This window comes from Pestalotiopsis fici (genome assembly GCF_000516985.1).
Source record: "Pestalotiopsis fici W106-1 unplaced genomic scaffold PFICI_Scf_2, whole genome shotgun sequence".
Lineage (NCBI taxonomy): Eukaryota > Fungi > Ascomycota > Sordariomycetes > Amphisphaeriales > Sporocadaceae > Pestalotiopsis > Pestalotiopsis fici.
This window is the reverse complement of record NW_006917092.1, coordinates 4,798,654-4,823,501: the sequence shown is the minus strand read 5'-3', so window position 1 is coordinate 4,823,501 and position 24,848 is coordinate 4,798,654. Positions and strand designations below refer to the sequence as shown.

At 48.5% G+C, this 24,848-nt stretch overlaps 7 protein-coding genes across 7 annotated transcripts; 3 read left to right on the top strand and 4 right to left on the bottom strand.

The window, feature by feature from the left end:
* Positions 1–1,233: 1,233 nt before the first annotated feature.
* Positions 1,234–2,952, top strand: PFICI_03640 (uncharacterized protein; the record flags this gene model as incomplete). Its single annotated transcript, XM_007832221.1, has 1 exon — positions 1,234–2,952. One exon carries the CDS (start codon positions 1,234–1,236, stop codon positions 2,950–2,952), a length of 1,719 nt encoding a protein of 572 aa, XP_007830412.1.
* Positions 2,953–4,267: 1,315 nt separating this feature from the next.
* On the top strand, positions 4,268–5,326 carry PFICI_03639 (uncharacterized protein; the record flags this gene model as incomplete). Its single annotated transcript, XM_007832220.1, has 1 exon — positions 4,268–5,326. The coding sequence occupies one exon, from the start codon at positions 4,268–4,270 to the stop codon at positions 5,324–5,326; it is 1,059 nt and encodes a 352-aa protein (XP_007830411.1).
* A 303-nt stretch (positions 5,327–5,629) lies between these two features.
* On the bottom strand, positions 5,630–7,340 carry PFICI_03638 (uncharacterized protein; the record flags this gene model as incomplete). The annotated part of the gene is made up of 6 exons (XM_007832219.1): positions 5,630–5,891; positions 5,948–6,164; positions 6,218–6,759; positions 6,812–6,940; positions 6,997–7,054; positions 7,115–7,340. 6 exons carry the CDS (start codon positions 7,338–7,340, stop codon positions 5,630–5,632), a joined length of 1,434 nt encoding a protein of 477 aa, XP_007830410.1.
* A 475-nt stretch (positions 7,341–7,815) lies between these two features.
* PFICI_03637 (uncharacterized protein) lies at positions 7,816–9,767 on the top strand (the record flags this gene model as incomplete). Its single annotated transcript, XM_007832218.1, has 3 exons — positions 7,816–8,729; positions 8,900–8,940; positions 8,995–9,767. The coding sequence occupies 3 exons, from the start codon at positions 7,816–7,818 to the stop codon at positions 9,765–9,767; spliced, it is 1,728 nt and encodes a 575-aa protein (XP_007830409.1).
* Positions 9,768–11,824: 2,057 nt separating this feature from the next.
* On the bottom strand, positions 11,825–12,810 carry PFICI_03636 (uncharacterized protein; the record flags this gene model as incomplete). The annotated part of the gene is made up of 2 exons (XM_007832217.1): positions 11,825–12,410; positions 12,464–12,810. The coding sequence occupies 2 exons, from the start codon at positions 12,808–12,810 to the stop codon at positions 11,825–11,827; spliced, it is 933 nt and encodes a 310-aa protein (XP_007830408.1).
* Positions 12,811–15,213: 2,403 nt separating this feature from the next.
* Positions 15,214–16,914, bottom strand: PFICI_03635 (uncharacterized protein; the record flags this gene model as incomplete). The annotated part of the gene is made up of 1 exon (XM_007832216.1): positions 15,214–16,914. The coding sequence occupies one exon, from the start codon at positions 16,912–16,914 to the stop codon at positions 15,214–15,216; it is 1,701 nt and encodes a 566-aa protein (XP_007830407.1).
* A 1,018-nt stretch (positions 16,915–17,932) lies between these two features.
* Positions 17,933–21,711, bottom strand: PFICI_03634 (uncharacterized protein; the record flags this gene model as incomplete). The annotated part of the gene is made up of 4 exons (XM_007832215.1): positions 17,933–20,265; positions 20,446–20,513; positions 20,569–21,094; positions 21,147–21,711. The coding sequence occupies 4 exons, from the start codon at positions 21,709–21,711 to the stop codon at positions 17,933–17,935; spliced, it is 3,492 nt and encodes a 1,163-aa protein (XP_007830406.1).
* Between the last annotated feature and the right edge of the window lie 3,137 nt (positions 21,712–24,848).

Below are 24,848 nucleotides of genomic sequence, written 5' to 3'. Positions count from 1 at the left end.
ATTTCCTCCCCATATAACTTGATTGGCTTGATTGGATAATCAAGTTATTCACTACGGTGGTCTTTAACAACATATTACAAACGTGCAATCCCGCAGCATGAGAACAGAATGACGAAAAGCCTCCGCGGCCACAATATTTCCATTAGAAATTTGAACTCAAATTGAACTGTTCTGCGCCTAAGGTTTGGGTTGGAGCGAAACCTATTTGAACAGCAGGTGGGACGTTCTTATAGCTGTCGACCCCAAAACGTGTCTGATCAGAAGAACTCTGTAACCCGTAGAATGTGGAAGTTAGCACAAATTCTATTCCACAGTTAGTTACTGCACAGTCAGAAACCAATCCCGAGAGCTCCTCTGTCGGCTCTGCTCCAGACGTCACTTTGCTGTAGTCATCTTGCTTGGTATGGCAAACATGACCAGAACAAGATGAGCATGCGTGTCCCCACCTTTATCCTCTTGACAAGAAGACCCCATGACCCCTGCTCCGGTCGTCGCGTATCTAAATGAACTTGCCAAATTGGCTATGAGAGACATGGTATGCTGTATGATCTAACGTGCCAAAGCAAAGAGCGCGTTACATTTAATGTCTTGTGACACATTGATACCGTGATTTGGAAGCGTTGCTGACTTGATTCAGCGGAAACATCACACAATCCTCTAAGTGTTCAAGCACTCAATATCTCAGGCATCAGCAGCAGTTTTAAGCAGATGTAACAAAATGAGTTGGGATAGGGCGACAATGACCTGGTTAATCGTGTTTTCATCTGAAGAAACCAATGGCTACTTGCAATTATTCATTATAATTGTTACTACTTTAAGTGGCAGTTACAAGGAAATAAAATAGACAGCGGGATTGTTATATAAGAAGTTCTCCATGGGGAGAAAAGGCAAAAGAAAAAAAACATTGAGTGTGCATTAAAACGGAAAGCCAAGCACTTTTAGGGTGGCTAGCGGCCTTTCAAAGGCTATACACAAACCCCCGCACTGAACAGCCACAAATGATGGGCCAAATATCTGTCACACATTTTGATTTAGGTTTATTTATCAATATAACGGCTTGCCGTAACCTTATGACCAATTTGAAACACGTTAATTATCTGTCATTCCGACATCAGAGCATGTTTTCGCCACGAAGCTATTTAAAACTGCTTGTTTCTTCGATGAGACCATGAATGATTCTCTGTAGAGTTCCCAGCTCTCAAGTTCCTGGATTATTCTTCCTAAGTCTCGATCATGAAGTCATCAACTGTGATGGTCACTTTACATTGCTTGCTCTTGTCCTTATTGGTTCCAGCTTCTGCCAGATATCACGAGCTGAAGGGTGGATCCGGATACATTTACGACCACAAACATGCCATTCAATCGACATCCAACGTCAACACTCAGCCGTATAGTCATACAGGCAAGCATGCTATGACTGGTGCTGGCACCGGTGGCTTTGACAACGGCGAATCTAAATCGTATGATGAACAAAGGGAGTCGTACGATGCATCTGAGGTTCCGCACTACTTGTCGAACGAACAATTTGTACATGATTCCTCAAATGACCATGTACCGATCAACAAGGGCGAGTCCTATGATATCGTCGACAAGTACAATTACAAGACCGACGAGGACTACGGCCACAAACAAGGGACGACTAGCATCAGCTTGGTGGTCTCTGACCCGACTGACGCAATCCCAGGGTCAACATCATTGACCACGCTCATCAGCACCAGCTTCAATCCCAGCTCGCTTACATCTGGACTCACTGACGCAAGTCCAGAGTCGACTACAGTATTGACTACAGCATCGACAACATTGATTAGCTCAAGAACCAGTGTCAGCACTACGAGCGAAGCGCTCCCCTCGACTCCACAGGACTTGTGTTCTGGGCATGATACCATCATCGGGGACGTGCACTGTCTCGGCAATTTCTTGATAGGGTGCAGCACTCTCTTCAACGCCGTGAATAGAAACACTCTGGACCTTCGCAACGTACCTAACGTCCCCAATAAGGAAGCATGCCATCAAAAATGCATCGAGGATCCACTATGCACTGGCTGGACATGCATATTAGATTCTGTTGAAGGCCTGAAGGAATCTGGCATCTCCGTCGGTGACGGGTACTGCCGACATGTCTACAGTCCTGTCGAGCTTGACGAAACAGAGCCATTCACATTTGGCGATGCCTTTGGTCTGCGGGGCTTCTGCGATTTTCCAATTGCAGAACTTGCATCAACTTCCACTGGAAGCGCAACTTCGGCCACGACAGTGACTCTACAAACGGTCCCCACATCCGCCACCGATATTTGCCCTGATTTGGGGGGACAGTGTCTTGACAATAACTATATCCAATGCGACAGGGTCCTCCAGGACGACGCAGGCACATCCATTGGCATTGACAAGTGCATATTCCAGCCGGGAATCAAGTCAGAGCGTGCCTGCCACCAAACCTGCCTTTTGGACAACAAGTGTTACGGCTGGATCATGGAACAGGTTCAAGATTTTGACGACTTTGGCAACGGCAAGTCATACTATTGCTGTCATCTCAACACAACTGTGCAGCTACCGGACCCGTTACCGGCCAAGGGCCCCTTTTCAACATTTCCGGCATACGACTCGTACGGCCTCAAGGGCTCCTGCCCAGCTGACGTTGGCAGCATCTGCCCCCGGGCCGAAAACGCCTGCGTGGACGACTTCAAAGTCCGATGCGGTCGGCTCATTTTCAATGACGTGACGCCGCTTTTGGAAGGTATATGGCAACCCGACATCCGTGAGGACCTGGCATGCCACCAGGCGTGCGCCGAAGATCCAGATTGTACGACTTGGTGGGGGGAACTGGATCCCATATTCAACACCTTCACCTGCTTCCGTGGGACCAGTGCAGTCGCTATTAAGACGACGATTGCGATGGATCAAGGGGAGGAATTTACGTCCAGCTTCTACGGGATCAGGGGCGCATGTGGATAAATGTAGTGTAAGCTCAAGATCATACTGGGAGGAGATTGCGAAAATCGCGAGAGATTCAATGGCATCACGGCGCGGTGCAATTGAGTGCCACTACAGTGGACCAACGAATGAGAGGTAGTGCCAGGAGGGGTACACGATGGACTTGTGATACTGGCGCTAGCCAGGGGGGTGAATCCAACTTGTTGATAGCCGTGGTAGGGGTTTGGGATTGAGAGTTCTCTTTCTTTAGTATCATCGTCTAAGCTTGGTTAATAAAAGAAAAGCATATAAATGTTGTTTCAGAGTCTGGAAGATTGCATATAATACATGTATCAAAGAGGATGCTATTTAGGAAAAGCTTACATACCCATTTACGATTTGAGGATGTAAAAATTGCCCATCCGTATCAGGAAGGTGAGGCCGTTGCATATTTTCCAACCAATCGATTACCCGACAGCTAATCATAGGGCGCGGCCGCAGCCCGATCGAAGGATCTATTTTCATACGGCCCCCAAACAAGCGACGCGAGGGTACACAAAACGTAAGGCTGTGGCCTCAAGTAGAAACCAGGGGAGAATTTTTCCCCATCATGAATTCAATCCTTTTCAATTATTCTACCACGATTATTGTTTTCTTGTGGTGTTATCCTCTTGCAACATGAGTCAATCAGCGACGTATGCCCCAGTCACCAACGGTGGTCCCAAGGCGAGGGAAAACATAATCCTAGGTTGGGTTTGGGAACTTCTTTCCATCATTGCTGGATCAGGATGCCTTGCAGCTGTAGTGATCATCCTGTCTAGAATGCAGGACCGCCCACTCTCAGATTGGTCATTTTTCCTCAGCTTGAATGCGACAGTGGCCCTGCTCATAACTGCATCAAAAGCGGGCGCAATGTTCTCTATAGGATCCTGCTTTTCCCAGTCTAAATGGCTTCATTTCAGAACATCGCCAAGGAAGCTCGGAGATTTGGATCTGTATGAGGAGGCAAGTCGAGGTCCTCTCGGGGCTCTGGTCTTGCTATTTACTTCCTGGGTGTGGATCAGACCGCTACTACTTTTTGGCTCCGTTGCGACAGTGCTGGCATTGGGCGTCGATACCTTCGGCCAGCTACTCGTCAACATCGACTCCTCTCGCGATATAGAGATACAAGATAAAAATACCCTGTTTGGTCTCACCCACATCTATGATAGTGGCGTCCAGAGTCAATTTCCAGATCCAGACTTTGGTGGTGGGCTCATGCCAAACAGTGAGTAAAAGTCGACGCTATCGTTTCCATCGTACCGGAGCACACCTACTAATTCTCGGTCACCACTTAGCGTCTACCTTGGACACGACCATGCAAGGTGCAATCTACAAGGCTCTATTTGATGTAAAAGCCCAGCCCGTGTTCAATTGCACATCTAGATGTCTCTGGAAGGAGAGTTATATTTCCTTAGGGTTCAAAACAACTTGCACCGATGTCACGGTCGAGACACATGCAACCATTCGTCAGGATAATTACACTGGGATGGGTCATTGGTTCAATATGACAACGCCAGGGGATATTCCCCTTAGGGCAGGATACTCGGCATCAAGTTGGCTCACACTAGCCCACGTAGCTGCCGATGACCTTTTGGCGAAGTATGCTGGGGGAACACCAATAGATGGAATCCCCATCTCGCCCGAGTTTGCACGTATCGCTGTTCTCACGGGGGCTGTTGACCAAGACGGCAATTCTGGGTTTGTTCAAGACATCTACCCTGCCGGCTGGACAATATTCGAGTGCACCATCGGTCTCGCGGCGTACGAGTACTCCAACATCTCAGCATCCGGCAACCAATTTATCATTGGGAAAACTACTACCATCCCGCTAACGGAGGGACAGCTGAAAGCAACAATGTTGACATTTTCTCAGGCAAATATACCCAATATGACGGTGCAAGGGATCGACCTCGCGGGTCTGAACGCATTCTTCACCTCGAGCCGTTTCAGCGGATCCACCTACTCGGGAGAGTCTCGGCCCAGCGAGTCAACCGGCATGGGCGACGTCATGCGCAAGTCCGATGTGCCGACGCTATTTGAGAAAATGGCAGACAGCATGACGGAACAGCTGCGCTCGAGCTACAACCTCACGGCCGAGGGCTTCGCGGTTGAGTCTGTTGTTTTTGTTCAAGTGCGCTGGCAGTGGCTGTCCCTACCCATTTTTGTCCTCGTGGCAGCGGCATGTCACCTGGGCCACACAATGGCGAGGTGCCAAAGTGACCAACTTCCTCTGTGGAAGTCATCCGTTGTGGCCATACTATTTCATGACCTGATCAGAGGCAGACAATCGAAAGATGCGATGCGTACCAACCTGCAAAGCAAAAGCCAATTGGAAGCGCTGGCAAAGGGGACTTGGGTTACAGTAGAGGCATAGTCATCATAACGTGATAATTGGGACACTGAGAATATAAGGAGCGTTAGTCATCGGTGCACTCATCGGTTTTGAGTTTCTCGCACAGAAACACAGTGTATGCTTCTAAATATCCATAGATTCTGTACTGTAAATAGTGCTACTGTGGTTTCAAGTTATGGTGCTGGTGAATTAATGATCGTAATACCCTCAATCTATAAGATGATCTGCGTGCACAGCAACGACCTCAATGACGGACCCAGGGACCCATATATGGACGTGTGGAGGGTCTCTAGCGCCCAAGCCCAAAAGATATTGCAGATACGGTCACAACCTCTCTCTGGATCCGGAATTCCTTAGCCATGCCGCAACAACGTCAGCAACCCCAATTGGCTGTGCCTGAGGGCTCATATGACCGGCATTATCAACCGTAAGAACAGTCAAATTACCGACAGTCTTTTTCATTCCTCCCAGAGTCGTGCTGCCATCATCGTCTTCAAAGTACCATGGTGTATACTTCTTTGCACGAAACAAAGCATGATTACTCCACTGTAGATTATCATATGTCCGAATGATGCCTTCGGTATTGCTATTGGAGGATTAGATTTTCCGAGAATCAAAGTTTTGGTGTGAATAAGAACTCACACCACAACATCGTTGTTCCCATTCATGACTAGTATCGGGGTTTGCTTTGAATCAAGCAGGTGTACTAGCTGGCGCGTTGACGGGACAAAATCTTGACCTCGCTGAGCCCAATGAGCATTCAGATCGAAATTCACTGGCCTGAAGTGAAAGTCCTCTGGGAGGCCAACAGCTTGTTTCACCTTGGTTGAATTTAGGTATGTTTGCACCTGTTCCATTCCTGTAAGAAACATGTCAGCAATGTTTCTTGATGAGGTGGTACGTTTTCCTGACCCATATTTGCACAGATTGGGGGTTCCTGGCACTTGCGCCTGTCGTCATAAGGATCCAGATCGCCAGAGAAGACTTGTGTATAGATTGCCTCCATCATCGGTAAACACTTATCGAACGCAGTCTGACACAGCTCCACGTCATATGTGAGACCACATAGCGAGCCATACTTTTCGCAAGTAGAGTAACCCGCGGCTAGAGCTAAACAAGCAGTCTCATTGAAGGACCGCGTCGACATGGGGCCGTCTGCCTTTGACTCCGAACAAAAGTGGTGAAAATAGCCGAGTGTTGAGTCGGAAAAGTCCACGAGTGCATTGACCAAGATGAGCGAAGCAAATCTTCTTCTAGCCATGCTTGCATAGACCGGCAAGTACTGGCCGCCGAATGATTCGCCTGCAAAATGAAGAGGTCGTTGTTTTAGTTCAGGAAACAGATCGTTAAAGAACCCATCAAGAAACTTGTCAAAGTCAATGGCACCTTCATTTAAATCTTCAGACCATAGCACGGGATCTGCTGTCTCGGAATATCCTGCGCCAATAGGTTGACTGGAAGTGAGAGTTAGCAATGTCCTTTTCACAACTGAGCTGGAGTATTTACTCGATGAATAGCATATTAGCAAAGTTCGTCCAGCTATTGTGATTTTTAGTCGTCGACTTTCCATCATCAGATACCGAGCATGGCCCAATCTCATGGAATGCACCAAGCAACGAAGATGCTCCAGGTCCTCTAGAAAGAAATCAGCACGGAAAAGCTCATATGGATATACGTTATTTCAACTATACCCGTTGAGCCATATGACCAAGGGCGCCTTCTGGGGCTCTGATCGACTTTCGAAATACCCTGCCGTCGTTTATAGGTTAGAGGAGAGACCACAGAGCAATATTCTGAAATCAAACTTACAAAAAAACATGTCCCTATTCTCTCCTACTGGAACAGTTCCCGACCACTGCGGTGAGCCAGCCTGACATATGTCCTCGGTTTGACGAATCTTGGTTGAGCGGGGTCGCGAACCCCGGAGAGGTGTATCATCAGCTGCTAGTCGCCATTGCGCCGGCCATTCGGGAATAGCTCGCACTATAGAGAGCCAGCCGAAAAGAACCACGAGAATTGCATTGTGCAGAGCCATGATCTACCTAGGACTATAACCTTTCGTTTGTGTAAGTTGCAAAAAAGATATTGGAGAACTCCTCAAGGCTCTGAACGGTGACCTGATATTATTAATTTTGCTCCCTTGCGCGCCAGATCGGGAAAAAGAAAAACGAGATAAGACTGGCACAACTCGCCACCAGTAAGGAAAAAGAAAATACAGACTTGGCTAGAACGAGTAGAAAGAAGCGCTAGTTTTCAGAGTCTTGGCTTCCGGTTATAGCGAGATCAAAGCAAACACGCAACTGAGCTAGGCCTATCCCAGTCACTAAAAGCGCCTGCATGGCACGGCTCCTGATAGCACTCAGTGCCATTAACTACAAGAGTATAGTGTGAAATGCTATAGATCATTGGGGGTTTTATCTGCCTGTTGGTCTATAGTTTCAATCGAATCGCATTGCATTGAACGTATATTCATTCACTTGAAATTGAAATCGCGACATTACTTTCCTAAGATGGTGGTCGCAACAAAATATGTTTCTCTTCTTATTCTCTCCCTTGCACTGCCTCCTACCCTCTATTGGACCTGTATTGCGGGGCAGAATAGCGGTCTCAAACCGGCACTAGGGACCGACTCGCGTCGCAACTCTAGGGTAGCCAACAGTAGCAACGGGCCCCCAGAGCTCACCGTGCTGCTGACGCCCTTGTTCGCAGCGGACAACATCACTTCAGTGCATGTTTCTATGAGTTTTGAGCCGCGCCCAGAACTGAAAGCCACGTCCGGACTGTTTCAAGGCGCCACCACTGCCGCTAGCATCCCAGCGCTCGACATTGAAGAAGGGTCCTTGCAAGTCTTTGATGCAGCAGGGCCCCTCGAGGTCACGCCTCACGATGTTGCACTCAATGGACATTTTGTTGGCTACCGGTGGATTACGGATCGGCCTACCGAGGGATCTGTCAACATTTCATATATCGCCCTGCCCCGGTCTGTCAGTAATACGGAGCGCAACGGACCGGTGCTTGACTTTCGCCTCGAGAGCGGTGGCCTTCTTGCTTCGGGCTTCTCACTCCTCGTCGCACCAGTTGACCTGGAGGAGAAGTATGATGTGTTCCTGGATTGGAATCTCTCTCGTGCACCAATTGGGACCAAAGGTGTCTGGACATGGGGTCCGTCCAGCGAAGGGCCAACTATGCGCCGGATGACGGCGTTTGGAATTCTTCGGACCTTTCTCGCGGCAGGTCCCGTACAGGCATATATCGACGAGGATCAAGCCGGTGCGCTGGCACGGTTCAATGTCTACTGGCTGGGGGAACTCCCTTTTGACGGCGATGAGCTTTCGGATCAAATCGGCCAGCTGTTTCACGACATGTCTGACTTTTTTGACGACGACGGGGAGAGCTATCGTTGCGGCTGGGCTCTCATCGTGGGGTCTATAATCATGCATCCGGTTTGAATGCAATCGCATCGAGGATCGACTTTACAGTGTCATCAACACCGTCTCTCTTCAAAGCGTGGAGGTTCTTGAGATATGATATGCGTCTCATGTCTCTTCCGACGCGACACTCGTCCATCATTACGGACCACTACGATATTTGCAGTTTGATCGATCCGCAGCTGGCTGTGAGGGATATATTCTCCAGTATGAGAAGTCTTCATGGACGTTTCGTCATTGAGTCGATGTTTTCTGCATGAGACAACGAAACTCACCTCAATGCCTCTCAGCAGGCCAACCGCTGGCTCTATTCTGTATTTGGCCGCAAATGCGACCAGGAGCAGTTTGAACAAAGGGACTTTCATGAAGCAGATCTCGACGGAGAACATGTCCGCAGACGCTGCGATACGTATTCGAGGCGACTGGACCAGTGGTATGAATCGCTGCGTGATTGCGACCATCCAGTGGCTCAACTGGCAAGCAAACAGTCTTTCCTAATGAGTTCATCTGGAAGCCCTATTACAACCTACAAGTTCAAGGACAGCGCCATTGCTATTGGCTACGCCACGTATTTGCTCTCCAGGATGATATGCAACTTCCTGGAGTCGCAAATTGACCATAACGTCTCTCCCATGACGTTAGACGCTTGGGCGCAGGTTCTCATTGGTATAGTGGCTGGCATGGACACCCAGTCCCAATCCTTTACACCAATGCATGCAGACATGTTTGTACTGTTTACCGTATTCCTTTGCGCTAATCTAGACCTTGTGAATATTATTCTGTACGTCATAGTACCAGGCATGTTGAAAACATATGTCGCGGGCCCGGAGCGTGGCAGATGGAAGTATGTCAAGGCAGTAGTAGAGCTCGTTGTTCGGGAGCGATTAAGAGGAAGGGCTATCCGATATATGATAGACGCTGCGGGAGGCGATCACAAGTTTTGGCCGCTCGATTCAACCCGCAATATTGCGGCTTTCGGAGACTACAACGGGCCAGGGTCATTTAGAGACGTGTATACCATCAACATAGACTAGGGGTCTTGGTGCTTTCCAAAAACGTCACGAATCCAGAGAAGATTGATTTTTATCGTGTTCATGTTAGAGAAGAAGACGTGAACCATCGCACGAGATGGGAGAGCAAGAACAGGTCAAGAGGGCTCGACGCTCGATGAGCTTGGCAAGGTGGACGGTGGGTGTACATTATGTGACACGACTTACCTTGGAGCTTTTTCTTCCTTCTATCTACTTGCAGCCCGTTGATTACTATGGCTCTCTGATTTATCCAGAATTACCCGAGAAACAAGTCGTGAGTTACTCACTCACCAAAAATCCTCATCTATAAGTTCCATTGGGGCTTTTCGAGTCTCGACTCTCTGCCAATAGCAAGGAGGCATGCAAGGAAATAGAGGATGCCGAGGGCATCCTTAGGAGTGTCAACATCCTGGTCGATTCGATTAAATGGTTTCTCAAAACATTTCAGTCAAAAGATCCTGCAGAGTCCAAGGGCAAGAGCTATCAGCAACACATTCAAGCACTAGAACGACTGTGTTCGGAGCGCCGAAACATTGCACAGAGGGCCCTAGAGTCCCTGACCAATTAGACTACCAATTAGACTACCAATTAGACTACCAATTAGACTACCAATTAGACTACCAATTAGACTACCAATTAGACTACCTGACAAAGAGACACGCTATGCGAGAATCCAAAGCAATCAAAACCCTAACCATATTGGCCTCAATCTACTTATCCTTACTCATCTCAGCCTCCATACTGGAGATGCAATCCCCATTCAAAGCGATTGCCCACGACATGAAGTCGGATGTACAATATTTGAAAGGAACGAACCTGCTGTTCGACGTCTTTGGTGTATTCATAGGCCTCTCTTCCATCACCATATTCATTCTATACGGCATCAGGCTCAGGCTATGGGCCAAATCATCCGGGATAGGTATGCTGTCGCAGCAATTCAGCGGCCCCTTTCCCTTACTTCACTACGGAACGCGATGGCGCTATGGTGGGAAAGGCGGCAAACCTTTCCAGCTCATCCGCGTCTCCACTGCATGGTTTATCGGCACGGGATTCTGCGTCAGACTCCTGATTATATTCCTTGTTGACATGCTCAGAGCGGCCGAAAATGCCTGGGATACTGCCAAATGGATGATCGCAGCGTGTATTATTACCAGTGGGGCTCTTCTGAGGTTACACTTTGGTATTTACTGGTCCCTGCGCCTCAAGACTGTTCAAGGCCAATAAATGTTGTGTTGAAACTGTTACTAGCCCCCTACTTATCTGGATGGATTCGTTCTTCACCTCTTCATCGGGTGGTTGCTAAATATTTGCAAAATAGAACCACGCTTGAAGCATAAATAGGTTGGCTCATGACGACTATTGATCCTAATGAAGCTTCATGGATCCATACGCAGCTACTAAATGAATCAATACGAGAGGATCCAGGTATAAGGACTAAAATATGGGTCCCCAGGTATAAAAGATATTATGAGACTTTAGAGTGACTCTACGAACAAAACCGACTCCAAAGCCACTCATCAGCTCGAGCATTCAGCGCATCCGGCCAACGTATTTCTCCTCGAAGTGCAGCACTACCTACTGAATGTATGCAGCTTTACTTAGAAGACCCATTACTCTTACTTGGTAGCCTGAACTCCAGGTTTCCGAATTTCGTTTGGTAACCGATTTCCCCCCTCTTGAGGTACTCTTGGATCCTTTATCTTTCATTTTACTTCTCCATGGCATCAACTATGTGCCAGTTGAATACCCGATTCTGTTTCGAATGAAGAGGCTCTTCTCATTAGCGTTATTTCCATCGCCGTCGCACAACCTATAAGTCGGTACGAGTGCGATTTAACCTTCAACCAGTGAAGGAAAAGGGAGAAACATTGTGGGATCGAAAACCTCTTCAGACCGGCCGTGTAGACACCGTGAAAATGAGTATTCCACTCCAGGAATCTGTCCAGTAATGTACCAACTGATGGTGCGCAGTGATTCATGTATCTTTGGCCGTTTGCTGAGATTGAAATGCGCCCAGAATTCGCCGCATTTCTAGCACAGCTCTCACAGTCTACTAATTGTCACGACTGAAGATATTTCCCATCTCTGATGCTGGGTTTTCCTGGGATCTCGTTTTCTCCACCAGTCGGCAGCTCTACGGGAATCTGCTGTACTGCTAGCTCTGCTGGATTTGCCGGCTCCGTGGCCAACTCAGCGGGCAGTCCATCCGGTGGGAGCTCTGCTCTCCATTCGCGACCAAAGAACCGTTTCCAGATCTTTTGGTCCCCATCCAACTCTCCTGCAACATTTCTTCCCTTCTTGGGGTGCCTTTTCTTTTGTCTCATCACTTTGATCAACCATGCAGAGCCCACGGTCAGGATGATCAAAGCCCCTACAGCTACGCCAACACCGATTCCTATTTTAGCCGCCTGAGTCAACCCTGTGGTGGTGTTGGAGTCCGAGAATAGAGCAGATCGGCTTGATGCAACATCAGATGGGAACAGGTTGAGATCTGTTGAGGCCCAGATAATGGTGACTGCCTCGTGTACGGCTACAACGCTGGTCACCGTGGCTGAATGTTGTGTGTTATCTGAGGTTGGATATATAGGAACCGTTGTCCTGCTCGCTACAACTGAACCACATCCTCTGGGGTCATATGAGTATCCACTGTCTCGAATCGTCAATATTGTATCCATTGACACATTCAGGAAAGGATTCACCTCTGGCAACACCACTCAGTGAAATGGTCGCCGTTTAGTTGTCGCGCGGCTGTAGTCATGCGCCCAGGGCACATGCCAGGACTGTACGTTAGTTCCGGGCGGTTGTGTAGTTGACATCCATTGTACGAGGGATCGAGAGTACCACTCGTAATGACGGAGGCAACTGAGCTAGAATTTTCCTGGTAGTAGCGATCAAAGCATGACGATGGGGGGATGAATGTCGTAGTTAGCGGCGCCAAAGTGCCATCTATAGACTTAGTTGAAGTGATTATTATGATTGTGGTTGACCCGGGTGCTGAACTTGTCTTGGAAGTTGTACGTGTTACGGTGCTTTTCGGAGTAGCCATTATGCTTGAAGAGGTCTATCGTAGAGCGGTCTCATCGAGACTCTACAAGTGAGGGGTGGCTATTGGAAAAACCGGTTTGGAAGTCGACCTGAGCAGAGGTGTTGATTAAGCACCCAAAAGGCTTAAAAAATCAACTGTCTCAAGGACTCTGTAATGGTACGACTCGAATCCCGAAGGAATCATGCATCGAAATAGATAAAATGTGATAAAAAAAATCCGTAGGATCGAAGCTGTGGTCCAGTTGTCCAGTCTGCTGGGGGCCTCTTTTTTTCTTTTTGGCGCAGTCTTACTCTTTGATTCCTTGTACCACCATCTAGCTGACAAGGATTCCGACACAAGGAATGGATTAGGCAAGAGATGGCGAGCTTGGCTTTGCCGCAATTGAGTTTAGTAATCCAGTCCGTGACAACTGGGTAATTCCCAGTATAATGCTTGCTTTCTACTTCGTGTATTCTTTTGCGAGCAAGAATACTTACCATGATTGGGTGGCAGAGGGAAACGACAAGTGGGCATCAGTCCCTTATAGCCCATGGGAAACTTAACCACTACGAAAACCCGTAGAAGCAGCTTTCTAGAACACCAGCCAATTCACGCCCTACCGAACGGTACTTTTCGGGATTTCCTAAAGCACGTGAATGAAAGACGCGGGGAGAGGGGGGCTGGTTATATGTGCAGGTTCGTCTCTGCAACTTTGTTGTTTAGTCGCTTTGTCTAGCAGTTTCTCTATTCTCCATGATTACAAAAGTGTCTGATTCGGTGTAGAAATGCGCAGGCCTCTATATTACAATACGATCATTCATCCTTCAAGCAATAAGTCCTACTGCTAGCTCATCGAGGGCCAGGGTTCACATTTCAGACCGGGCGCATGTGCTAGCTTAGCAGCTCCTGGCCGCCTGATCCTTACTTGCTCCCCAGATGCCTCCACCTAGTCCATGCTGCGCCACATTGCTGGATCTTCCGTCGCCTAACACAAGTTATCAGCGACTGTGTCAGTGGAATTTGTGCACTCGATCGCACCGCCACGGACCTTGGGCGGTCTCGAAGCATGATTGAAGCTTGTATTTAAGCTTTCTTATATCCGGCAAAGCTGGCTGTAGCTGGGCAGGGGCAATCTGGTGGGGTAAGGTCCGTTGCAATAGGCACAGTGAGCTCCTGAATTGCATTGATCGACCCCCACCTAGACCCTAAACTGAATCTAGCCTCAAGGCGCGGAATTGATCCCATTCTGCCAGGAGATCCCACAAAAATGCAGATGAGACATAACGGCTACCCACATTTTCTCAATCTCACCATATGAGTAGCAAAGCAAGATTCCGAATGACTTAGCTTTTGCATTCTCCTTCGACTTTTCGTATTATGCCGCTTTGAATAGGGCCAACGACGGCAGTGGTTGACGTACTACCCCTGGTTCACAAGCTCTTCGGTCTCACTAGTACTTTTCTATCATCGCATGACATCTGGTAACGTTCCGATGATAAGACCCATATCATTAATTAAGGACTAAAACAAGGAGAGAAAGAGAAAGAAGCCCCTTAATCAATTCCCAAGTCCTGCATAGCAAATTTGGATGTTTTTACCAACATGAGCGGATCGGGTACCACTCCGTTGACGCTACAGCGTCCGCTGCCCGACAGCCCTCCCTCTGTGGTACGCGCCTACATTACCGCGATTCTCCACGAGCGCCACGGTATGCCCGAGTCCGCGGCAACGAGAATCGCTGCCGCCTGGAGCGATGGATGCAGAGCGGAGCTTGTGTCGTGCGACGTTGAAACGCTCCGCGACCTATTTGGCAGTGAGATTGGTACGTTATTGTTTACCCACACGCGGGAGGACTTGTGCCAGGGTGAAGCCACGGCTAGGAGGGTTAAAACCAAACCCCGGAGGACTCTGTTTGGAGTGGAGCCCAGTTGTAAGTACAAGCTATAACCATTACACGGTGCAATGCGGCTAACTCTATGCTTTAGTTGTGCTAGTTGAATCATTGTTTCTGGTCACAGTACTTCTTGCTGCAATTGCATACCACAAGTACGACCCGGTCCATGGGATGGCGGCGGTAGAGATGCTGAAAACCAAGTATTTCATAGCTGCGTCTGGGTTTGTAGTATTATATGTCTTCCATTATTTTAACGTTACATAGGCGAAAGGAATATGACTCGTCACTCAGAGTATTCAGACATTGAGAAGAGCGGCGTTTACATGGCACTGGTAAATTAGGCTGCAGCACTCAATCAAGAATTATTTTATACGTTTCCACAAGAATTATAATTGAAAGACTGAGAAGCAAAAGAAGCGAGAGGCACAGAAAAATAGCCTCCACGATCGCGCGGTAGCAGCCCTCGTCCATACCACGACACAATTCCCCTCTCCACTGTTCTACATACCCCATTGGAATCCCAGCGTATTTCAGAGACGCAGATTTGTACCATTGTTAAGTATATACTCATAGCTTGGTGATCTGAAGTCATCCGTGATGAAATCACTAGTGATTGACCAAAACTGCATCAACTGCCGCGCCTCACTCCACTGTGGCCACAGAGGATAATCTGTTGTTCCAATGTTGGGGTCCCCGTTGGTGATGAAGTTGATAAAGTACGTCTGAGTTGCAGCGCTGGCATAGTTTGGTAAAATTCCGTAAAACACTTGCAGAATGTCACCACCATGAAATGACCCGAGTATTGGCGTGCCGTAGTCGTAGGACGAGAGGTAAGACCACGCCGCAACATCCGGATGCGCAGTGGCAAAAGCCGAGAGAAACACTCGGCGAGTAAGTGTAAATACGATATCGCCAATCGCTGACGCCATGAGCTTGAAGTAGGGGTAGATTTCATTGAATGGGCCCGTATTGTAAGGACTCCCCGCCGATGAAGAGGAGTCGTATGTATTGATAAAGCCGGCAACTTCTTCTCGTGAAGCATCTATGAATGCATAATCGTGCAGATAATCAATGATATCGTCCACCGTTGAAAGGTTGCTTTGGAAAATGCTGAAGAGAGTTCCCTCGTCTTCCTGGTCGCCGATAATGACAGGTACAGCTGCATACTTCCCAGCCTGAAGCAACAGTTCAGGACTTTGGGTAAGAACCTTTCCATCGGGCCGAGGCAGATAGGAGAGTGCTATTGATTGATAGCTCAAGATGTTGGGTACACTATTGGCAGCATCCAGGAAATCTGCATAGTCGAGGCTGCGTAAGCAATCTAGAGAACTACTGGCTTCAGAACAACCAGCTGCCTGGACCACCTGACTGTAAACCTCGTTCCCCTTGGTCGCATCCACTGGGGCCGCGGGCACGATGCTTCCGCTGTTCATGATAGCACCATGGAACAAGGGCTTGTCGTTATATGTATGATCACCGTCGTATAAAGCCATTTGGTCGAAAATAGACATTGCACCAGCTGACTCTCCCCACAGTGTCACTTTGTCGGGATCGCCCCCAAATGCTCCTATGTTGTCAGCTACCCACTCAAGAGCAAGTCGTTGATCGAGGAGTCCAAGATTGGAGGAGCCATCCTCCAGAATCTCGGAGCCAGGCATGAAGCCAAACCCACCGACCCGGTAAGCTATGGCAACATAGACAAAGGGTTGGTTGAGATCAATGCCTCGCTGGACTAGGCCAATGCCATCATACATGGATGACCAGCCAACTTCGAAGCCACCGCCAAATATCCAAACCACGACGGGCAAATTGTCTTCGGCTGTTGTACCTGCCGGTCGTTGGACAGTGGCAAAGAGGCAATCCTCACTTTGGTTGAGTGCACTCATGAACAGTGGTGTGTCGACCAAGTAACCGAGCACTTGTGAAAGAAGATCAGCGCTCGATGTATCCACCACTTGCTGAGGACAGGCAGGGCCAGGGCTCGAGGCGTCGAGCGTGCCAAAGGAGGAGTTGAGCCGCTGAGGTGGTTTCAACCTCAAAGGGCCCACAGGCGGTTGGGCAAAGGGGATGCCGGCGAAAGATTCAGTGTTGTCCCTGACGATGCCGACCACGGTGCCGTCGGCTATGGTCACTGTCGGCTGGGCTACAGCATCTCGACCAGCCAGTGGTCCTCCCAGGACGCAGAAAGCCCCTAGCAGAGCGGCTTTCAAGAAATGAACGCTGATTTGCATGGTGTGTTCTATGCTAGATTGCAAAGAGAGAAGGCTTGGTGTTGTCAAAGATAATATTATAATAGGATCAGGCGAGATGACTGCGAGATACTCGTTTGAATCAAGTGAATGATTTACATTTTGAATCTTATAGATAATTTGTTTCCTTACATTTGTATATGCCTTATCATGGTGAAATGAAATCTCTATTTTCATTGTTGCCGTCGATTGCTGCCGGAAGACTAAATCTCAGTGTTCTTGCCGAACAACCGGATTCACGATTCTCGCCGATCAGTGACTGTTTCCCAATGCTTGTTTTCCATATGTCAAGAGAGTTGATGTTGAGTAGCTGTTACATGCCGTCTTTTTGAATATAATTACCGAGTCCTCTCTCACTTGCCCCTTAACACAATTTGCACCAATCATCACAAACTATCCCAGACCAGGATTTGAGTTCGCGGGGTATCCCAGGTAGCAAGTACGAACACGAATACAGGGACCAGAGGAGTAGAGCCAATGAAATGGGGAAGCGAGATTCATGCAACTATAGCTCATGCAAGAATTTACCTAGGCAATTACGTATAGTGCGTTGAAACGTCGATCCTTGGTAAATACTTTCACGTGAAGTAGTTTCGCAACAAGCCTCGAGAACTCCACGCAGCAAGTCAGGGGGTTTTCTCTTCAGCTGTTTGCTTCTAAGCCTTGGATAGAATATTCGGAAATGAAAGCGAAAAAAGCAATGAAACATTTCCTATGCATTAAATTCCATTTCATTTATCTGTGCCGAGGCAGCATATGATCCACCAAGATATGCGGCGTAACATGATTTTGATAAATCGCGTTCGACCGAACGGGTTCTTTTTTACTTTGAGGTGACTATAATCAGTAACATCGGGCTCATTACTATTACTTTCAATCGTCAGTCTAATCGTTGGATGATAGACTGCCATAAAGTTACTCGTGTCGTATTTGAGCTAATCATGAATCATCCTAAATGTTAATCTAGTGACTAAAGATTGTATTTGCCTCGAAACCATGATCAAATCTCCTTGTCCTGCCAAGTATTGATGAGTGTTGAAATGGCATCGAAACCCATCTCTCGAGCCCAATCTAGGGGGGTCTTGCCCTCATCGTCTCTGGTCGCAATGTTTACACCATGTTCGAGAAGAAGTTTTACAACATCTTCGAAGCCTCTTCGACAGGCCCATGAGAGGGCCGTTTGACCGAATTGATTCCTCACTTCAGTGTCGGCGCCCTTGGCTAGTAGAATTTCAACAATTATCTCATCTTCTTCTTCCGCTGCCCACAGCAAGGGAGACCAGCCCATGTTGTCCCTGGCTTCAATATCGGCACCTTTGCGGAGTAAAAGTTCGATGATTGGGGCATTACTGAATGTCTCTATGGCGTCCAGCAGCGGAGTCATGCCAAGATTGTTTCTAGCTTCAATGTTGGCGCCCCTTTCCAGTAGTAATTCCAGTGTGGCGACGGCATTTGGGGAAAAGAAGCAAAACGCCCAAAACAAGGGCGTCTTGCCATCCTCATCTTGAGCCTCAAGGTTTGCACCGGCATCAAGGAGGAGTTTGATACTGGCTAATTTTCCAAAAGCCGCCGCCTTGTGCAGCGTGGTTCCGCCATGGTCGTGAATAGCCTCCATATCAGCACCCCTGGCCAGCAAAAGTTCCACAACCTCTGCATGGTCCTTCCACACGGCATAGTCCAATGGCGTATATAGGGTGATGCTTTCGGCGTTGATGTCTGCCCCATTGGCAAGTAGCATTTCGACCACGGTGACATGGCCCTCACGGGCAGCGATTGACAGCGCTGTACCTCCCGCCCTGGTTCTTGCCTCTATGCCAACGCCCATTGATAGAAGTCGTTCTACCTCGGCTGCATCTCCTTTTCGTGCAGCCCCGAAGAAGGCGGCATTGATTGCCATGTAGTCCTGGGCCGGGTCGAGAGCATCCGGAACAGAGTCCGGACTAAAATCCTCGTTACGGGTCCCTGGGTCCGAAATTTGAAATTTGCTAAAATCGGCAGAGAAGTCATCATTGGATTGAGCAGTGGGAGGTTCTCGGTAATGCTGCGCTTGCTTGGGTATTGATATTAGTGGTTGTAATCCTTCGATTTCTTTCTCAAGCTTTTCAGCATCCACATCGAGACCCTGACATCGATATGTTGTTGTCAGATGCTGTAGACTAGACAATGTACTGGGGTTTTGTGGTCCAAACACCTTCTTAGATGCCTCGACAATCTCCAGGCCCAGTTTCGCAGCTTGTTCGTACCGTCCTAGACCCTGATAGTTCTGCGCTAGCTCATTTGCGTATGTCAGAGTGTCTTTGTGTTGGAAACCAAATATTTTGCTGGAAATTCGGAATGTTTCCCGAGCTATTTCTTTGGCTGCCTCCCACTTACGCTGTCCCCGATGAATGACCACTATTGTGTGCATGTGACTGAGGGTATTGGGGTGTTCAATTCCCAGGCGACCTTTGGAAATGTCGGCAGTTTCCATTGCAAGGGCTTCGGCTTCTCCATACCTTCCCTGCATGTAGTAAACGCCGGCTAGAGTACCCTTGGCGTTCAAGGTATGCTCGTCATCATGGCCAAAGAACCTTTGGGCGACCAGTGACAAATTCAACAAGCCTTCTTCCGCCTCATTGAAACGTCCCTGTGCCACATAGGCAGCAGCCAGATCACCCATGAAACTTATCGTATCGATATGTTCCTCACCCAGAGTCCGCTTTGATGCATCAATGATCTCGAGATATATCTGCGTGGCTTCGGCATGTCGGTTCAACTTCTGTAAAGCTTCAGCGAGGCCGCTTAGATTCCATAATGACTGCGGGTGTTCCTTTCCGAGCACCAGCTTGGAGGTCTCGTAAGTATCCTCCCATAGTTCTGCCGCCTCTCGCCACTGACCCTGAAGAAAATGGTCACGGGCCAGGTTCTGTGTGATGGTGATGGTGACTGGATGTCGATGACCGAGTGATTTCTTGACGGTTATCATGAGTTCTGACCGCAACTTGCCGACCTCTTCCCATCGGCCCTTTGATTCTAATATGGTCAAGAGGATTGATTTCAAACTAACCACGATGATGTGATCCGGACCGATTACTTCACCCAAGCGCTGAATGTCCATGTTCGTGATCCCTTCTGCTTCCTCAAACACACCGTGGCGGCGGTATAAATCCACCATGTCTTCAAGCGATATAAGGCCCGAGTCCAACATTCCAGTATAAAACAGGCCTGCATTGTCATGCATTCCGGACTGGCGCTGGCGCACAACAAAATTCAAAATTGCGAGTCGAGCCGCAGCTTTGTCCTGCTTACTCAACAAACGCTGCTCTTCAGTAGTTTTTCCAAAGCCTCCAAAGCCTATACTGTGAGCAAGAGCTATTTGCCTTTGAAGGGGGCTTTGTGGTCGATGTGCGATGATACTTTCCAAACTTCTAAGGATGTGGGAGCGTAGTCGGTAGTCTGAGAGGTAAAATGAGTGAAGAGAGTATGCCAACTGTAATAATTAGTCTCAATCGCTAAACAGGGTAAGAACTATACTTGCTCCGAAATCATCGTCTTCTGGTGCAGTTCCATTAGCCAAATATTCTGGGCGCACTCGAGGAGTTCTATGCTTGTAGGTCAGGCATTGGACTATATGAAATCATTATAGGGTATCTCTACCGGTTTCCAGTCAATTTGTCCACGGCGTGAATCATGTCTGCTCCTCTGCTTCCAGGATCGTCTGAAAGGCAGGCGGAGAAGAAATCCTGCAAGATTTCCTTGTTCTCTATGCTTGTATTGGCTTTGACCAACACCCGTTGGACGAAATTCGTCAGTGCGCCCGCTGATTTCAGATTGGCCAGCTGTGTAACAGCTAGCTTGCCATTTGCGCTAGGATTATCCGCGATGGACAGTGGTGTTGGTCCGTCAAACGAAAAAGGTTGTAACAAATGCTCCTCAAGAATAAACCACAAACAGAGCAACCCGAAAGAAAAGACATCAGTCTTCATAGCATCAGACTTGCTGAAAGTGGGATATTCATCCAGCTCTGGCGCACGCCATAATGGGGTGCCATGGAGGGTGATTTGGTCTTCATCTTTGGCGCCTAGAACCGAGAAGCCAAAGTCGGCTACCTTTGGAGACAAGGAGCCGTCTTCGCTTCTAAAGATGAGGACATTTTGAGGTTTGATGTCACCATGAATGATACCTGCAGGGACTGTTAATACGACAAGCGGCAAGCATACGCTTAATTTGCGTACCGTGAAGATGTAAATGTGCCAAGGCATTCCCAATATCTCGGCATATCTTGATGCGATCATTGATAGAAAGCTCGCGCGCCACGGGTAACCCCGCGAAATTGTACATGTCTCCATATTGCGACTTTTGAAATACCAGTACAGGCCACACTGTTTCTGTTGCCTCAGTGGCGCCCGCGGATGATTTTGGCGCGATATCCCAACATATGCCCTGCAACTCCACAATATTGGGATGATTACGGATCTCTGGATGGCCCAAGATCATGAGCTCGCTAATGAGGCATTCGTAAATCTCCGCCTCGGCCTTGCGTCTGTCGCCATCTCCAATGCGCTTGAAGGCAAAGGCGTTCTTCAGATTGACAAGAGTCTGATTGATTCGGCTGGTGGCGCCTGCACCAATGATTGATCGGTGTGCCTCCCATGTGATGGACAGAAACGGAATCCGGAGCCTTTGGGCAGTGGCTAGAAAAGTGATAAAGTTGCAGGGCTCGCTATCTTTGGTCCGTACAGGATATGCACTGGTGAAGAGGTGTGGATCATCAAAAGTTGTGAATCTATCAAAACTCATGGAAAAAGAATCGTGCATCTTCAAATTTGTCACGCGATCTGTGAGGGTCAAGTGGCTTCACTGAGCTAAAGGCATGCTGGAAATTCGAATGCGATCAAGGTAAGGTCCATTCAAGGATGCTGACGTGGCATTGAAATCCATAAGGTACTTGCAAAGCACGGGCAATAATGCTGACAACTGCTAGGCTGCATCGATTACAGTGGAATAACCACTAAAGACCACTGAAGTGGGGATACCAGAAGCACCATGATTGTTTTAGTGCTAAGGCCTACAGGTGCTCTTGACCACCTCTGTCATTTGCCTATAGCATTTCAATCCAGGAGTCCTTTATTAATGTAGCAACGGTTGACATGCAGCGCGCCCGATTCCTAGTCCACGTTCCATTTACCACGGAAGCGTCGCTAACCGCCAAATTTGTGGCGGGAAGACTCCGTTAGGACACGGAGAGTCATCGGCGCCATCCTCGCCTCTGAGGAGGGCTGGAATCGGCAAAGATTGTAGACATGCCCGAACGCACACTATTTCTCGCTACCTCTTTATGTGAGTCACCAAAAGTATTGTCGGATGTCGCAATTGGACTGAAATCTGACGACTAAATAGACCATATCATTGCTCAACGCTGCCTTTCACTTCGATGTCCTGCATGAGGCGGGAGACCGAATTGGGGTCGACCACTACGCCACGCCAGCCCCCTCAACTTGTTCCCCACGTCTTATAGAAACACTGGCTACCCCATATCCCGCCTGGATTATTCAAGAGATGCATCGTTTGATCTCTACAAATCATACTTCGAACAGTTTCTAAATGAGCATTTTTACGCGCCAGAAGCCGTGGATCCGGATGATGTTACCTGGTACTGGTCGATGGCAAGGCCAAGCTTGACGGGAAAGGCCCTCTTGAAGTTCGAAAGTGAGGAAAGAAGCAGCTTTGTGCCATTGTTGGGAAACTTAATTTCCCACTGTCTCTTTCGCCATCCCCATGCTACCGGTTCCCTCCCACCCGGTACAGCCTTTTTGTGGCTGTCTAATGGTGGACCGCGAGGCCATAGAATCGATGCTTCGTGTCTACAGTCCGCCGGTAACGCAAATGTTCGAGTTTATTCCAAGAAATATATAGCGAGATGAGATATCATTTCTGCCATACCTCACCGCAGTGGATGCACATTGGGCAGAAGACGGCGCCGACGAGATTAGTCGACAGGAGCCTCAGGCCAGTGACAGAGAGTACCACGGTTTCTAGTTTATCTAGGGCAGAGCGGACGGGATGCCGAGTTTCTAGTATCTATGGTCGTATGTGAGGGACAAGTGCACAAACACGTCCTACATCAATGGTTTGGCAGATTCGTATCTCGGGGCTGTGTCGATAATATCTCAGTTTGGGATATGAAACGCGATCTTTATGCTCTTCAACTGCATTCCCCCTATCCACAGTAGACATAATAATCGGGAAGACTCCCTTTTGACACGGCTAGCCATGCCAAACCTCCATCCGGTTGAGCCATCTCCTTTGACGCGATCAGAAGACGACGCGGGATCACCAACTGAACTTCCCACCAGTTTTTGGTCAGATTTTGTAATGACTTTTAGTACTACATGCTGCAACTCTTTTGTGTCATACCCAGATGTGATGGCCTACTTTCCGAACCTATTCCCTTCGAATTCGAAACCTGAACTAAACCACAGCTCAAATTAAACAACTATTTATCAGACAAGGTCAATGTGTGAGTGTCTACCAAGCAACGAGCCCCAAGATGAAAACAATCCAAACACATCGCAAAGCCTCTATCACCATCACCACAAATCTTGCATTTGTGGTATGCCTCCTCTAGGCTCGCCAAGCACACATCACAATAACCGTCTTCCGTAACAAATCTTGCAGGTGATCCAGATAACAAATCCGAGGATACTTCAGGACCTAGATGTACCGCAATGTGTTCAATGCTATGCATGCAGCCCTGCTTGTGAGCCCACCAGACAGGCGTACGGCCGAAGCGGTCTGCTACCATCAAGGACCTTTCTGACATGAGGTCTCTCGTCATCTCTTCATGACCACATCGTATAGCGACAGAAAGGGCATTTGAGCCGTAGACATCTCGAAAATCGGGCTCAAGAAATTCTTGACTCTGGAGGTGAGACAAACAAGTGGTATGTCCAGCTTTAATCGCGTAAAAGAATGGTGGCCTTCCAAAGATGTCTAATGCACAGATATCAGCGCCATGACGAAGAAGTAATTGAATGATATCGCAATGTCCCCAGCAGGCGGCAGCATGGAGTGGAGTCATCCCCGTTTTTGTTGAGAAAGACGTATCAGTATCCTTCTCCAGAAGTATCCTGGCCACTTCGGTTTGTCCGCTGTAGGAAGCAGAATATAATGGCCTCCATCCGTCCTTGCTGGCAACTGCCCAGTCGGCGCCCTTTTCCAGCAGCAGCTCAACTACTTCCAGTTCACCATGATACGCTGCTGTGTTGAGTGGAGTCAACCCGTTGTTGTCGGCAACCGCCCAGTCGGCGCCTTTGTCGAGCAGCAGCTCAACTACTTCCAGTTCACCATGATACGCTGCTGTGTTGAGTGGAGTCAACCCGTTGTTGTCGGCAACCGCCCAGTCGGCGCCTTTGTCGAGCAGCAGCCGGATTGCTTCGGTATGCCCGTTGGCTGAAGCAGCATGAAGCGGCGTCCGTCCATTGTCATCTGCGACCGTCCAGTCGGCGTCCTTGCAGAGCTGCATTTTCACAAAATCTATATGGCTGCTCTCAGAAGCGGCAATTAATGGTGTCACACCATTAATGGTTGCGACCGCATTATCAGCGCCATATTTAAGGAGAAAATCAACTATCTCAAAGTTTTCGGCCGCGAAAGCAGTGATCAATGCCTTTGAAATGACCAAGGCAGAGGATTCCACAGCAGCGCTAGATCGAAGCAGAAGCTCCATCACCTGCCGGCCGCTATACTGATTCCCAGCAGCAGCCTCGACAACTTTATCGGTAATCTGAACCTGGTCGGGCCATTTCTCGAAAAGCAGCTCCATTATCTCTCGGCCGCCAAAACCACCAGCAGCAGTTTCGACAAGTTTATCGGTAATCTGAACCTGGTCGGGCCATTTCTCGAAAAGCAGCTCCATTATCTCTCGGCCGCTCCAA